The sequence below is a fragment of the Cornus florida genome, unplaced genomic scaffold, assembly GCF_030987335.1.
Source record: "Cornus florida cultivar Cherokee Brave unplaced genomic scaffold, ASM3098733v1 CherokeeBrave_3.0.0_Hap2_Chr07, whole genome shotgun sequence".
Taxonomy (NCBI): Eukaryota; Viridiplantae; Streptophyta; class Magnoliopsida; order Cornales; family Cornaceae; genus Cornus; species Cornus florida.
In genome coordinates this window covers 45119565-45135244 of record NW_026775577.1, presented here as the reverse complement: position 1 = coordinate 45135244, position 15680 = coordinate 45119565, and the positions used below count along the sequence as shown (strand labels likewise).

The 15680-nt window shown below is 34.4% G+C and overlaps 1 protein-coding gene across 1 annotated transcript in view; it reads left to right on the top strand.

The window, feature by feature from the left end:
* LOC132267134 (mannosyl-oligosaccharide glucosidase GCS1-like) overlaps positions 1-15680 on the top strand; it is a 30353-nt gene that overhangs the window by 2595 nt on the left and 12078 nt on the right. Inside the window, exons 3-13 of the mRNA XM_059768198.1 lie at positions 3035-3286; positions 6636-6810; positions 7551-7637; positions 7838-7906; positions 8041-8137; positions 8527-8609; positions 10445-10552; positions 11987-12108; positions 12321-12428; positions 12531-12604; positions 15244-15372. Of these exons, the coding sequence (XP_059624181.1) occupies positions 3035-3286; positions 6636-6810; positions 7551-7637; positions 7838-7906; positions 8041-8137; positions 8527-8609; positions 10445-10552; positions 11987-12108; positions 12321-12428; positions 12531-12604; positions 15244-15372 (1304 nt within the window). The remainder of the gene's footprint in view (positions 1-3034; positions 3287-6635; positions 6811-7550; positions 7638-7837; positions 7907-8040; positions 8138-8526; positions 8610-10444; positions 10553-11986; positions 12109-12320; positions 12429-12530; positions 12605-15243; positions 15373-15680) is intronic.

Genomic DNA, 15680 nt, shown 5'->3' with positions numbered 1-15680 from the left:
GCCAGCTAGTGTCTGCTTGGAACCGTAATAATAAAATTCAAATAGACAATGTATGGCACTCAAAACGTAGAGCATTTCGTAAATTGCTGAGCTTCACACCTGCAAACATACATATTCTGTAGTTGGGTGGTTTGGTCCCCCAAATTCATGTTCTAAAGCTACTAAAGTTACTCTCAACTCAACAAAGCCTTAAAATCAACTACTTTGGATCATGACAAGTTACCAGAATTACTAAAACAAGTCAAATTGTTTCTTTTGGTATAACTCTAAGATTGATATAGGTATCATTGTACTTCACTTATAAAAGAAAAAAAAAAAAGTAAAAGGAAAAAAGTTGTAGGTATCATTGAGCTTTAACTTTTTAATCATCCAAAACCTCTTTTCATTTAAAATTTTGAATCATGTCGGGATGGTTTGATTCTTAATTGGAAAAGTAAAAATTGTTATGATTAAAAATTATGTAAACTGTGGGTATTCTTAAAGAGATGTCTTATTTAAGATGAATTAATGTTGTTTTCTTTTTTATGAAGACACATGGTTCATTGTACCTAAGGCAAACCCATTAGAAGTCGTACTCAGCTCAAGCCTTCCATGTAATTTCTACCGCTATAGAAACACGAAAGAATTGAAACATCACAACCACCTTGACATTGATAAATGACATTTACCATTGGCCTATAAAGTTAGATGATATATGATTGGTCTTGCTCCGCAGTGTCAGCGCTCATTACCTTGTAGGCTAGTAAGAAAGTATCATACAAGTATTATTTGTGAAATGTTAAGGACACATATCCACACACTATGGGGAGATTGTTCATGTTTCACTGAGGTGAATGCCATTGTGAGACTTGCACCATCCAATAGTAGACAATTCTTAGTGACACATGAGCAATAGTTCAAGACAGTACTAGAAATTTTATAGATTCATGAGCTTAATGTTTAATTGTTTTACATATAAGAAAAGAAAGTACATGTTGTACAAGTTTGCCTCATTGTTTTAAGTTTCACTACTTGTTTTATTGCCTTGCATATCCGAGTCCAAAATTTAAAGGTAAACTTAAATCAGTTGCAAAAGCATTTATTGAGAAATCTACAATTGATATGCTCTGATACCACTTGAGGGATCTGAGGAGCGTTACCCTAGACTCTAGAGGGGTGTGAATAGTTCTTATGGATATCAATTTGTAACTAACTCACTTTTCAAATTTTATTTAATCCTTATCTAAAATTTAGTTTATTAGTTAAAATTCATGTCTCAATTCTAATCACAAAAACTCATAAAACAATAAATAAAATAGAGTAGAGACACAAGAGTTTTTACGTGAAAAACAGTAGAAAGGAAAAAATTATGTGGCCTTGTTCAGTCATGTTAAATTCACTATGGGAAATAAATTTACGACCAGGCCGATTTTTAACCCCTTGAATCCCCTAGTTACCTCTTAATTCAGACATGCGATAGACTCTCCACTCAAGCTCATGTTGTTGTCTGTCAACATATTTGTTCCTAACATGATCTGCTTCTCCATGGTTGATCAATCCTTAATCTTCGGTTGATTGTTCTAGTTTGATTCTTTTTTATGTACTCCTTGATTTCAATCTCTAAATCACATATATTGGATAATCAATAAAAAATCTTAGGTTCAAATGTTCAATCTCAAAGCTCTCTCTCTAAAAATATAGAAAATCTTTACTTTGTGTTAGAAACTTGTAGAGATATTCAAAAATGCCCCAAACTGACTTTAACCCTATATTTATAGTCAATGTAGGAGTCCCATGTAAAATAAGAATCAAAATCCTGTTAAAAATTTATTTCGAGAGAGTTTCTAGAACGATGGTCTGTTGATCGATTGAGCCTCCATTTGAATCTCACTGGCTTTGCTTCAACGAGCATTCAGTCAAAAACTTTTGCGCAGGACATTCTTGACTTCAATAAAAATCTTTTAGGAAATTGTCGATCAATAAAGACTTCGATTGAACCTTACTCTTTTGCAAACATTGCTTGTTTCAAAAACTCATTTGAATTCTTTGACAACTCTTAGGATCAAAACCCTAATCTTGGAAGAAAATATTAGAACTTTAATTTGAGCCTTTTAAAGATCATATCATACCTAGGTCATAAATGGTCTCAACTTTCCTTAACTTAGATTTGTGATTGAGTGTGAGAGATTTTTGGTTTGTTCTTCGCTGATCTTCATTTCCACCATTTTTCAATTGTAGATAAACTATTCATGGTATTTGACACATCAAATTCCAAGTATTGAGTATAAATTTACCAACAAATAACTCAATAACATAAAATTTATTAAAAGAATTAATTCCCTATACATTATTTTTCTCCTTTATTTTTTCTTTCTTTTTGTTTATTTTTGGTACCAATGGGTGAGTTCAAGATTCGAATACAGGTCATTAACCAGCATATGCGATAGGGTCCTGGAAGAGGAAAATCAAGAGACAAACTTAACATGTGCATCATTTTGCTCAAAGTGGGCTGTTGTAAGACTTGAACATGCATTCTCCTAGTAATTGCACTCTATCATCTAGATCAGTAGAAAAGCATAATTTCATAAACTTTCAGAAATATAAAATGCCATTTTTTTTTTTGTGATAAGTAGAAATATAAAATGCCATTAACGGACACATTGTTATTGTACTGTGTCAGCATATTGGAAATTTTACATCAGAAGCAGCGTACTTGTTAGATATAAAATTACAGATTGCTGAGACAATGTACTATTTTCAACAACAAAGAGAAACTACCGTTTATGATTGGAAAGTGTACACTCAAAATTAAAGTTAGTTACCAGAAACCCCACCTTCATTATGAGCAGTGATTTTGAAAAGGTTTAAGACCTTTTTCTCCAGTTCAGTGTTCTGTTTATAACTGATATACAAAAAAGATGTAGATTAAAACTTTCATTTCTGTGTTGTGATTTATGTGCTGAATTATAATCAGTTGATAAGTTGATATTGTATAATTATTTATTGTGCTTGAGCCTTTATAATGATGACCATTATTAACAGATTTAATTGGCAGGACTCCAAGGTCTTTGATTGCTGGATTGATGTGGATTGGTGTAAAGGATGGAAGATATTTCATGCGGCATGTTTGCCAAAATACAGATGAGCTCAAGAAATATGGTTGGGTGCATCATAATGGACGGGATTATGGACGCCAGGTGCTGGTTGACCAAGATATAATGTTGACAACAAGTTTTTTGAAATCCAAAGCTGATGGAAGTGGCTATGGAGGGGACTGGGCAGTTCGAATTGACATGCAAAGTGAAAAGTAAATATCTTGACCTATTATCCTAATAAAGCCTTTAATATTGAGCTTGCTTTTCACATGGTGTAACCCCAAGCTGGATGAATTTTCAAAGTGATGTCCTTTTATAAGAAATTTTCATGTGAATCGGTGGTGGAAGATGATGAACATAGTGGAAATGCGAACAATGAATCTGTGTAGTACTTTGTATGAATTAGATCGACCAAATCCTCATTTGACATTTTTAAAAGAGTTGAGAATTTTCTTTCTAATTTCTAGCTCTTTTTTTTTTTTTTTTCCTCCCCAGGTTAAGTTGTTAAATGTTTTAGAGAAATACATGGCAATATCTTGGGGAAAATGGGTTTGCATGTCTTGATAAATATGTATTTGTATTGGTGTCATATATCCATGTTATATTGGTATTTATATGTGGTGCGAGAAACAAATTTGTATGGGAAAAAAATTGTGAATGAAGTATTGATGGATAAAGTTAAACATTAGCAAATATTTCTTGGTATAATTTTTTTAGAATTTCCAGGCTAAATGTGCAAAGGGAAAAATGATATGATCGCCAAAGTATATTTGGTTGCTTTACATTATAATTTGACAATTGCAAACAATTTATTGAATGTAAGAACTGAATGCTTGAAATGTAGTGATACCTTAGAATCTGAAGGTTGTCGGTAGGTACCTTGCGTGGGATTTTGATGATATAGGACAAGTGGTGGATTTCCAAAGTGGAGGTGGGGCCTTTTGTGGGGGAGCTAGGGAAGGAGTTTTCAGTTCATCGAAGATCACCAGTTGATTGACTTGCCCATGGAGGGTGCTCATTTCATTTGGTCTAGTGATAGAGAGGTGCTCATTTGGTCCAAATTGGATAGATATTTGGTGTCTGGAAGTTGGGAAGAGAAATTCTCAGATGTTACGCAATTAGCCATGGTTAGACCAACATCGGATCATATTCCTATTTTGTTGGATTGTGGATGGCTGCGGCAGGGGAACTATCCTTTCAGATTTGAAAATATGTGGCTTAGTGTAGAGGATTTTGGAGATAGGGTGCATTGTTGGTGGAGGGAGTACCGGGTCCTAGGAAATCCTAGCTAAGTTTTGGCAAATATTTGGTAATTTGGAGTGGAGGAGAAATCAATCGCATAGAAGGAGAGGGTGGCCTATATGATGTAGGAAGGAGTAGAAGGGAGGAGTTTAAAGCAAAGTTGGGGAGATTGCCAGTTCAGAAGAAGTGTCATGGAGGCAAAAATCTAGATAATGTGCATAGAAGGGGTAATCATATCGGTGGGATGTGCATTGATGGAGAGATGTTGTTTACAGAGGAGGATATTCAGAAAGGTTTGGTGTCTTCTATCAGCAGCTGTATTATGGAGACCTCAATTAGATGGTTTGGATTTTGCTGCCATTTCTAAGGAGGATGGGGAGTGGTTGGAAAGCCCGCTTGTAGGTGAGGAGGTGGAAAGGGCGCGTAGGAGTTGCAATGGTGATAAGGCGCTAGGCCCGGATGGTTTTACCATGGCATTTTTCCAATGCAAACAGGAGGTGGTCAGGAAGTAGGTGATGGAGACATTATACTACTTCTATGAGCATGTGCAGTTTCAGAAAAGTTTGAATGCCTCCTTCATAGCCTTGATTCTGAAAAAGGTGGAGCTATAGAAGCTAAAGATTTTAGACGTATCAGTTTGGTGGGTAGTGTGTACAAGATCATCGCCAAAGTCCTTGCCTTGAAATTGATAGGGTGATTTTGGAGTCCCTAAATTCTTTTGTGGGAGGTTGTCAGATTCTGGATACGGTTTTGATTCCCAGAGTGTGTTGATTCTTGATTATGTAGTGGTGTGCCACGGATTCTGTGTAAATTGGATATTGTTAAGGCATACGATCATGTCTGGTGGGATTTTTTTGATTTATATGATGTTGAGGATGGGCTTTGGAGACAGGTGGAAAAGATGGATATATTTTTGCATTTCTTTGATGAAGTGTTATGTTGGTGAACTTGGTGAAGGGATCTCTGACCGGATTCTTCAGCAGTTCTTGGGGATGAGATATGGAGATTTGTTGTCTCCCTTTTGTTTATCACGGTAATGGAGGCTTTTTAGTAGAATGGTGAGGAGGGCAGTTGCTAATATTCACATTTAGGGGTTTGAGGTGGGGAGTCTTGTAGGCACTCAGTTTTGAACTGCCTCATATCCTATTCGCTGATGATACTATTGTATTATGTGATGTGAATGAATATCAGTTGAGATCTATGAGATATGTGTTGATTTGTTTCCAAGGTACAAAAATAAAAATAGACAAGAGTGAGATTGTTCCGGTGGGAGAGGTTGATAGCATTCGTGGGCTTGCAAACATTTTGGGGTGTGGTATTGCAAATTTTTGGTTCTTTTGAGTATTCATTCGTATTGAATTTGTATATTTAGATTATCACTTTTTGTTCAGTATTTCATCCAAAATTGTTGGGATTTGCTTCTGCATTGTCCTAGAGCTAGGTATGGCTGGGATTTGCTTTGTGCCGTTTTTGGGATCCAGTGAGTCATGCCCAAGTTCACAGTGAGCTTAATTGATGCTTGGGGAGGTGGTCGTGTAAGTCACCAAGTCAGATGTGTGTGGAGGACTGCCCCCTTATGCTTCTAGTGGGCTCTTTGGAAGGAAAGGAATAGGAGATCCTTTGATGGTTTGGAATCTTCTTGGGGGGTAGTTAGATTTTCTGTTCTTAGTTCCTTCTTCTTTTGGGTTCAGGGCTCTAATTGTAAACCTATGGAGATTCTTTTGTCTTTTGTGGGTAACCTGAGGCTATAGTTTGTGTAATTGAAGCTATAGTTTGTGTGTGTAGTTGTTCTGGGCCGCGTCCCCCTTTAAGGCAACCTTCAATCAATTCTTATCAGAAAAAAAAAATATTTTATATTATAGGAAAATCGTTAGTATCTCCACAAATAGTACGAACCCTTGTCTTCATGTTCCTATACATCTTTTTTGGTAACTTTAACAACATTCTTTGTCATTGTATCTCTTGACTCTCTATCATATGCCTTCTTAAGCCTTTAAAGTATATATTAATTATATATGTGTATTTTTAAGTTCTCTAATCTTTCATTAGTCGTCTTATTAAGCAAATGACCATCATAGAACCTGACATAAATTCAATTACATATGATGTTTATACTGTTTAGTATATAAACTTTGCATGCTCTAACTATATTCGTTATTACATTTATATTTACTTCTTATAATAAATGTCTCTAAATAAATTTTGTATCTTCAACTTTTAAAAGTGCTGTGCACGAGACCTGATGGAAGTGGGATGGCTATAATAGATTATTGTTCATGTTGTAGGATATTCATTGTTGCTATTGTGGTTTGTTACCAGATCTAGATTAGATGAGGAAATGCAGACAATGGGGCACCTTTTCTTCTATCTTGCTGATGAAGATGCAAATGCTTTAAGCTTGAGTAGAGATGCTTTGGACATTCGTGAGAATTCTCTCCTGGCTTTTGGATCACGAAAAGATATTGGAGGCTGGCATCTACATTTAGAATCAATGGTATGCTATCAACCATAGACATCTGATTTTTATAGTGAAAAAGTAAATAACTTCTTCCTATTTGATGTAGTAATATTGTGATTATCATTGCAGTAATATTCAACACTCTAGCAATATTGTGATCAACATTGATTACGTGCTCCATTTTAAAATCATATTCTTAAATAGTTAATAGACATGCTAAACATTCCTTCTTCGAAAAGATCTGTCACCAATTTCAAAGAACAGTTTGTCATCTAGCTTTCATTTGGAAAATCACGTGCCTTAAGTATCATCTGAGGAACTTCTTAATTTTTATGATGACTATATTTTCATACAACTTCGGAATCTTTAATAAATTTGGACATTTCCTACATTCATCACTGGATATACTGCTTTAAGATATCATCTCTTGAAGTTATTTTCTGGATGGCCCTGTCATGTGACTCATGTCATTTAAAGCTTTTCCACTTGTTTGAAGGTTTCCCGTTATTTCTGCAGTAATGCTTAAAACATTTGCACATCTTGATGCACTCCATAATAAATTGCATAAACTGGATTCAAATGGTACCGATATTGCTTGTGTACGATGTTGATGATTATTATTATATGTTGTATAATAATAATAATATATTTAAGAATTCACCTCTTCCAGACTATCACTTTTTAACCGATGCATTGCTGTGTCTTTATTGTTATGCATGTGGTTGCACACATTATATTCTTGTTTCAGAGTTTGATCTCAGCCCAGTGCTTTGCAGGATGATCTAGAAGTCCATTATTCTGGTTTCAAGTCACCTCACATTCACAATTTATCTGATCTTGTCCAGCAAGATCTTGGATCCCAAGTATGTAAGATATTTATGTTTCTGTTGTCCATCTGTTTCATGTTACACCTACCCGTATATTTCTGACATTTTCATGTCAATAGACTCAGTTGCATTTTTCTCAATGCTACATTCTTATTTATGTTGCATCATTCTGTTTTCCAGTGCGGTTCTTTCCTTGATGTTGTTTGAATGTGCATGTGTTCTCATATGTATTATAGGCAACAAAGTTTGGCCGCTTGCAGCTCTCAGACACATCGGATGATTCTCCAAACATTTTAGTTTTTCAGGTATCTGGTCAAGGATTCAGCATTTACCTGTTTCTTGACATGCAAGGCTTTCTTTATTAAACTAGAACTATAATATTCATCTCAGGTTTTTAATTCTTATATACCTTCTCCTATGCTCTTCTGATTATATGTAGATCTCTGGTAGCATTCCTTTCAAGATGGATTTTGCTTTTGTATCTGGAACTGATTTGGAAGGTTCAGGAGTTAAAGAACGTGTCAGAAGCCTCACAGGTATCTTCTGTATGGTTGGCTTTTGTGTTTGTTTTTTTGTTTTTTGTTGGGGGCTGGGGGGGTTTGAAATCGAATATTTTTTCATGTTGATAAGTTTTCAGAACACCATGGATTCATAAATTGCTGTCATGACATCCTCTTTTTAATGAGACTTCCTTATGTAGGTGTATAAGAAGCAAAACAAAGCAGGGCACTTTTAGGTTATCAAAACCAGTTCTTCAGTGTTTCACCTTCACGACACCCTAAGCAGGGCACTTCTATATTAATTTTTATGCAGATACATTGACTTCTTTTCCTGAATATGTGTAATGTTTTATTTGTTAATTTCTAAATAGAAGTTCATTGTTTCACCTTCATAACTACTTGCGATATTTCCTTCATCATTTTAGGTACCTTACTGACTAGTCAACTATTTGAGAAGCAAAATGAATTTGATGAGAAATTCAAAAGGTGCTTTAATTTGACTGATAAGGTATTGATTCATGTAAACTTCCTTCCATTCTGCTTCATCATTTTTGAGGAAAAAAAAAAAAAAATGCATGTATGAGGATATGTAGAATCATGCTGAGTTATAAATTTTTTTTTTTTTTTTTTTAATTGCCGAGCATTTGATTGTCCTATAGCCAGTGTAATTTAACGTTTAAGTGTTGGTCAAACTGGTGACTGCAGGAGTTTAATAGAACTCCTTGTTATGATTTATGCAAAAATAGTGAATGTACTCGTAAACTCATTTGAACTTGGTGAAAAATATGTCCCTGTTGACTTCATGGACTGGGGAGTAAATTTATCACATGTTGTCCTTTGCTTATACTATACATGTGTGATTTTATCTGAGAAGAGAGCAAAAATAAATGCTTAGGGTGTGTTTTGGAGGAAGAATGGCTTCTCATGGCCACTAATGCTCCGTTTGGTTGGAGGGATGGACATTTGGATAGGAGGGAGGGGGGGAGGGATGGACGAGGCATCCCTAGGGAAGGGAAAGTGACTCCTTCACTTTCTGTTTGGTTGAATTGAAGGGATGGTGTAGCAGAAATGATTGATTGAGTGACAAATTTATTTTTTTTTTCGGTTGGAAGGATGGAAAGCAGAGTTTTTATATTCTTTTACCAATGTACCCTCATTAATTAAATTGATTTGCATTGTCCATGTACCACGTTTTTCTTTTTTTCTTTTTTTTTTTTCGATAAGTGAATGTGCCACGTATTTTTGACCCTCATTAATCAGATTGATTGATGACTGATCATGCTTTTAACCATGAGTCCATGATTTCTAGCCAAAATGCGTCAAGAATAAAAAACGAGTCCATGGCCAATGAATGGGTCAAATAGGGTGGACGCAGTTGTTGGATTTGACACATCATTTTATGGAATCATTCTCAAGGCAAGAATAAAAATAATCTGCAGCAGCATTATCCAGTAGATAATATAGAGCACTTAACCAAATAACGAGAAGTACAATATCACAATTACAACAAAACAAAATTGATGAAGGTTAAAATAAATCATTTTGTAATTAAATGAAGGTTAAAGTAGGTATAACAAATTTATAGGCTAATCGCTCATTCTTTCCTTCCTCTTGTCCGCCCAAGCGTATAAGAAATTAGCTGATAGGAGCGGTTAGGAGGGACGCTTCATCCCTCCTTGCTTCCCCCCTCCCTTCCCTTCCTTCCAACCAAACAAAGCAAGCCTCTTCCATCCCTCCTCAATCCTTCCTTCCAAACAAACAGAGCATTAAAGTCAGCATGTAGCCCTATTGGTGATCATAAGACCCACTCACCATATAATTTGGCTGTATGTCACTCTTGATCTTATTACTTTTTGAAGCAGGAATTATTAAGGTTTATCTTAGTGATATTGAAAATAGTATTTTTCTGATCCTGGTGTTTTCACCTTACTGATTTTCCTCAAATCGGATCCTTAAATTAATGTTTTTGTCAGATAAAACAAAATTGTCCCCTATTCTTTCAAGATTCTGGCATCTGTTATACCGAACTCTGTATATTGAACAAATTTACTCTTTATGTTTCAGAAGCACAATTAAAGATTCTATGATTTTTTGTGCTACGTTGGTGTCTGCACATTGCAAAATAAAAGGTTTACAAATTCAATCTGATGTTTTTGATCAATTAATATTAAAAATAGAAAACAACTGCCACGTCAAAGCATTTAAGATATACTAGTGAGCATCAGCTGCCATTCTTTGGCCAAGTTGCATACTTCTGTGGTATTCTACAGCACATAGAAATACACTCATCTTTCATTTTGCATGTAATTTAAGATTTTTGACATTAACTTATGGTGTTTTCAGCTTGATTCTGAATCCATTGCCGTTGGTAAGGCTGCTATTGGAAATTTGTTGGGAGGCATTGGCTACTTCTATGGCCAGTCAAAAATCTCACTTCCAGGAAACTCTAATGTGAGTTATGTAAATTTGGAATTCATGTTCTTAATCAATTTAAATTGGTCATCTATGATCAGAATTCATTTGAAAATAAGCTATGTCCTTTCAGTACTGTACAAGTTATCCTGGTTTTGTAATGTTAATACACAGTCCAAATTGCACATCTTCATTCATTAATTCTTGATCGGTTAACTTGGTTATTTTGTCAACTTGAATAATAACTTGCAAGAACTCCCAGGTGGAATCTTGTCATGTGTGCATCAATAATTTCATACATAACAGTTCATAAATTTGAAACATGGAAATAATACTTGCCAAAAATAAGAAACTTGGAAATAGTTTCATAGACATTGGCCAAGCTTCTTCATTATTCATTTATAGAGGTGATATATCATCTATTAAATTTTCATTTTGCAGTCTTACTATGGTTGTTGAGACAAATCATGAAATGAGAAAAGTTTATGGCTTTTTTTTTTGGAAAGTAAAGTTTATGGCTTGTATCATGGAATTAGTGGAGTATGGAAAAATGAATGTTCTCTTGTTATAATCACAGATAGAATTAAGTTCTTACTTCTATATGGAATCAAATAGGCGGTTCTTCAAGTCTTATCAAACTTATGCACATGACCCATTCTAAGAAACAGAAAACATAAGCTTGTAAGATATAAGTGCACACATAAAAGCTTTTATACTGATCAGAGTAGACAGATATACAGATACATTTAACATACTCATATATGTTTAAATATTGAAGTTTACTTTTTGCAGTACTTGTCAAAAATAAAAAATAAAAATAAAAGAAGTTTACTTTTTTTTAGAATTTCAACTTATCAGTTACATAATTAAAATATCTATAATCCATATTTTGACTTCTTCTTTGTAAAGGAATAAAATACTTGCTATAAATTGTGTCATGCCTTGTTTTTCTTTGTTTCATAAATTGAAAAGGATTTCCTCTGTTTTTGTTATATACTGGATACTCTACATCTTGAATTTAATGAGATTATATAAGTTCGGCATCTTTACTGAAGAATGACAGAGTATAAACGGCTGAAGTTTTAGCTTTCACTTTGTGCTGTTCACTTTTGGTTTTTCATATTCTTTGTAGCTTGGATGTTTATAAAGGTAAGAAGAGTTGGAATAAGAGCAAAGAAATCAGAAGAATCCCTTTAAAGAGGACATGATTTATACTACATAATTATTTTCTAGAATTTTGAAACTCGATGATTGCTTCACTTTTTTTTCCTTCTCATTTCATACCTGCTTATCTTCACTTATAACCTTTACAAACCTTAAGCTGTTCAACCACATGTTCCATTTTTTCATTTGATTACTCTATATGTGTTTCTTACTCTTTACTAACAAAACTGCTATGCTTGCACTTATGAATTAATCATCATTTATTTGGATATCTGACAAAGTCATACAGTGGGCAATCTTCTCTTGCAGCTTAGAAGTGGTGATAATTTTATTTTGTATTGGCCGGCCGAGCTTTATACAGCTGTTCCTAGTCGACCCTTCTTTCCCAGGGGATTTTTATGGGATGAAGGTTTTCATCAACTACTGATCTGGTTAGTTGCCTGTTGCAGATTAGATTTATGTTCTGGTTATATTTATCTTGTGTGCATATTTTTCAGTTACCTATTTACTTGCATATTTGAGAAAAATAAGTATGCAGCTGCTTGAGTGATATGGAGCTAATTGCCAATTTTATGAGTCTAATTTATTATTGTTAGTTGCTGGTACATACATCTATATATGTTTTTCTCTTAATACTGGATAGGCGCTGGGATATGCATATTTGCTTGGATATCATTGGACATTGGTTAGATCTGATGAATGCTGATGGCTGGATTCCACGTGAACAAATTTTGGGTGCTGAAGCTCTAAGGTGATATAGAGTTATCTTTTTTCAAGCATCCATAAATGTTAGTTTGAATTCTGATTTCCTTCATTGGATTATTGTGTAACATGTATTTTGGTTTATTTTCAGTAAGGTGCCAGAGGAATTTGTTCTTCAACATTCAACAAATGGAAATCCCCCAACTTTGTTTTTGGTTTTACGTGGTAAGAATTTTTTCTTGAAAGAATTTGCTGTTTGTGTGGCAGACTCCCCCTCCCCCTCCCCCCCAAAGCACAGACTTCTCTTTTCATCATTGCATTTTAGGGATTTTGCCTGCTTCTTTCACGCTATGGAGCATCCTTTCTCTATTGAGTTGATGGTGATGCTTACATTTTTGCAAGTGTTGTATTGGCTGTCATGAGAATTTTGTTGAAATGGAGTGGGTGGCAAAGCATAATGATTTTCTTTTATCTGAAGTGATGGAAGAAAGAAGATAGGAAAGGGAGCATGCATCAAATCTCTTAAGCCTCTTGTTCACAGGGGACAAAGGAGAACGAGGAAGAAGAGACGAGAGTACTAGACAAATGGTGAGGAAAGAGGAAGAAGAGATGAGAGTACAAGAGAAACGGTGAGGAAGGTATGAAGGCGACTCCCATGCCTCTCAATTTCGATTAGGGAGGGATGAGAGAGAGACGGAGGGAGCAAAATATATATCACATTCTTTCAAATATAGACAAAATCTTTTTTTTTGATAAGTAAAAATAATATTAAAAAAGTCGTTCAAAAGGAGAATGCGTCCCAATTACAAAAGTGGAACCGGAGCTAAGGCCCCAAAGAATCCAGAAAAGTAATTAAATCATATGAAGAAGAACAAAAGCTCCACTTCACATAATTGAAGAGAGAACAAAGAATGTAAATATAGACAAAATCAAATATAGACAAAATCTTCTTAAAAAGTCTCCTAACGAGAGTCTAATTAGCATATCTGTCAACATATTTTTTTCTTATTGGCTCATATAAGACAAGCTTTTAGAGAGAGAAACAATCAAAGCATCTAGTTGGAGAAAACTTGATTTTGAATTTTGATTCTTAAGATTGGCAAGGTATTTACTTCAAGTTCAACAATATTGATGAATCTTTGAAGACCACCAAAATATTCATTCATCTCAAAGGGCATCTTGTTTTTTTTTTTTTCCCCTATAAGAGGTCTATTTATAGGCCTCAAGAATCCTATTAACATATTATTATTATTTTTAAATTAACTCTGCCCAATATGGAAGCACTACAAACCCAAATTCTAACCTTATGAAAATCTAAAAAATAAAATAAAAATAGAGCAATATTTCTTAAAAAAATATTCTGAATAAATCTTAAAACTAAAATATACCTGCTGCCATAATGTATTCTTGTTGGCCCATGCCAAACAAGACTACTGAGAAATACGTGATAAAAGCCTATGATATTAGGATGTGTCAAAGTCTGTCTGAAAAAATAAAAGGTTTTGGCTTAATACAAGGTTTCATACTCCCATATGGTAAATAATGATTTGGAGAGATTTCCTGCAAAGTAAAGTTGATGGTTTGTGGATGTGTTTTTTCTTTTATCACAATTACTTTTTTTTTTTTATCAAATGTGATTTTGTCATTCTCTTTGGTTAATGTAAAGGCAGAGAATTTTTATTTTGTAATTATATGTTGTGTTTTTATAAAAGATTTCAAAAGGAAAGTAGAAAGAAAGATGCATGTGAATCAACTCAGCTTAAGATAAAATATTAATGGGGACCAAGATGAAAGACACTGAAAATAAGTTATAGCATGAAACTCTAAAAGAATGATAGCCAAAGAATATTGTTTTAAAATTCTATACAACCAAAATCCCTCATTGTCAAATATGTGGCAGTCTCTCCTTTTATATGCATCGTATGATTGGAAATGGGCGTATCTCTGAATCGCTGGACTCCTCTTTTCGCTAGGTCTCTGGTAGAGCCCTACATTATCGACATCTTTGAGAAAGTACCAAGTTCTTTACTGTACCACTAGGCTGTAGCACATCTCATTATCAGTATGCTCAAAAGTTTTAACTGTCAATCCTACAGTGGTTTGCTTTTACCAGCCATAGTGGTGGCTAAAGTTCCACATGGCTCCATTTTTCACAGAACCTTCAAAAAATGAAGTTGTATTTCATGTTGTTACTCAGGCGACATTCTGTGTTTATAAATCATAGAATTCCCCTGATTAGGCTTTAAAATTAGGATTTGTGTTATTGGGATAAAGGTACAATCATCTGGTGAATCAAATCTTAACTCTTGGGAATTTAGTGACTATTTAAATGAGAGGGCAGGAAGATACTATATGCAAGAAACTAGGTTGTTGATTTCGACACCAATTTAACAGCATCTTCCAATTTAACTAGGTTTTTTTCTTTTTTTCATTTTTCATTTTTTTTTCTTTTTCTTTTTTTTGTAATCAAGTGGGACATAAACATCCCTTCAAAGTTTATGCATGCAAAAATAATGGTAGCTCCTCTTATGTATAAAGTAAATTTCGATTTAGAAGGGCCAAAGAAAGGCCTGTAACCTAAGTATACACAGTGTGTACAGAGCTCGCCTACAGAAAATAATCTCTATTACCAATGCTTTTTTGTTTTTTCTTTTTAATCCGATTGGCGAGTTGAGTTAATTTTATCTTTCCAAATTCCTTGTTTACTTTTCTCATATTCTGGTATGCATGATTGCCGGAGTTAAAAATCTTGTGATATTTAGTTTCTTCTTCTTCTTTTCGTTTCTGTTTTTGGTTAAATTTTTTTCTTGTTCTGTATACTGGTATTTTTTTGCATTGAAGTGTGAGAATTTTCTTTTTTCCAGATATTGTTGACAGTGTAACAATAAGAAACACATTTGCAGCCGATGAAAGCAATGAGATCTCTTCCTTCTTAGAACGGGCTTTTGGTCGCCTTGAAGCGTGGTTTCAGTGGTTTAATACTACGCAATCAGGTAATTTTGGATTTTATTGTTGTATACTTATATAGTCACCGATGCTTGTTTGCAGTTTTGCCTCACCGATTTTTGTTGTTATGGTATTGATGAACTTAATTTTCAGCACTCGCAATTTAAATTTAGTTAATTCCAATTTGGTTTCTCTTGGACACCTTATATCCAATTAGGGCCAAAGAGGTTGTTTTGAGTCTTCTTTATCTTTCCTTTCCCTGAATTCCCGTGTATTTATTTGATTTCCAAGTGTGTTTATGGACAATTAACCCGCATGTTCCTACTACATAATTGGAAATAGAAATGTTCAACAA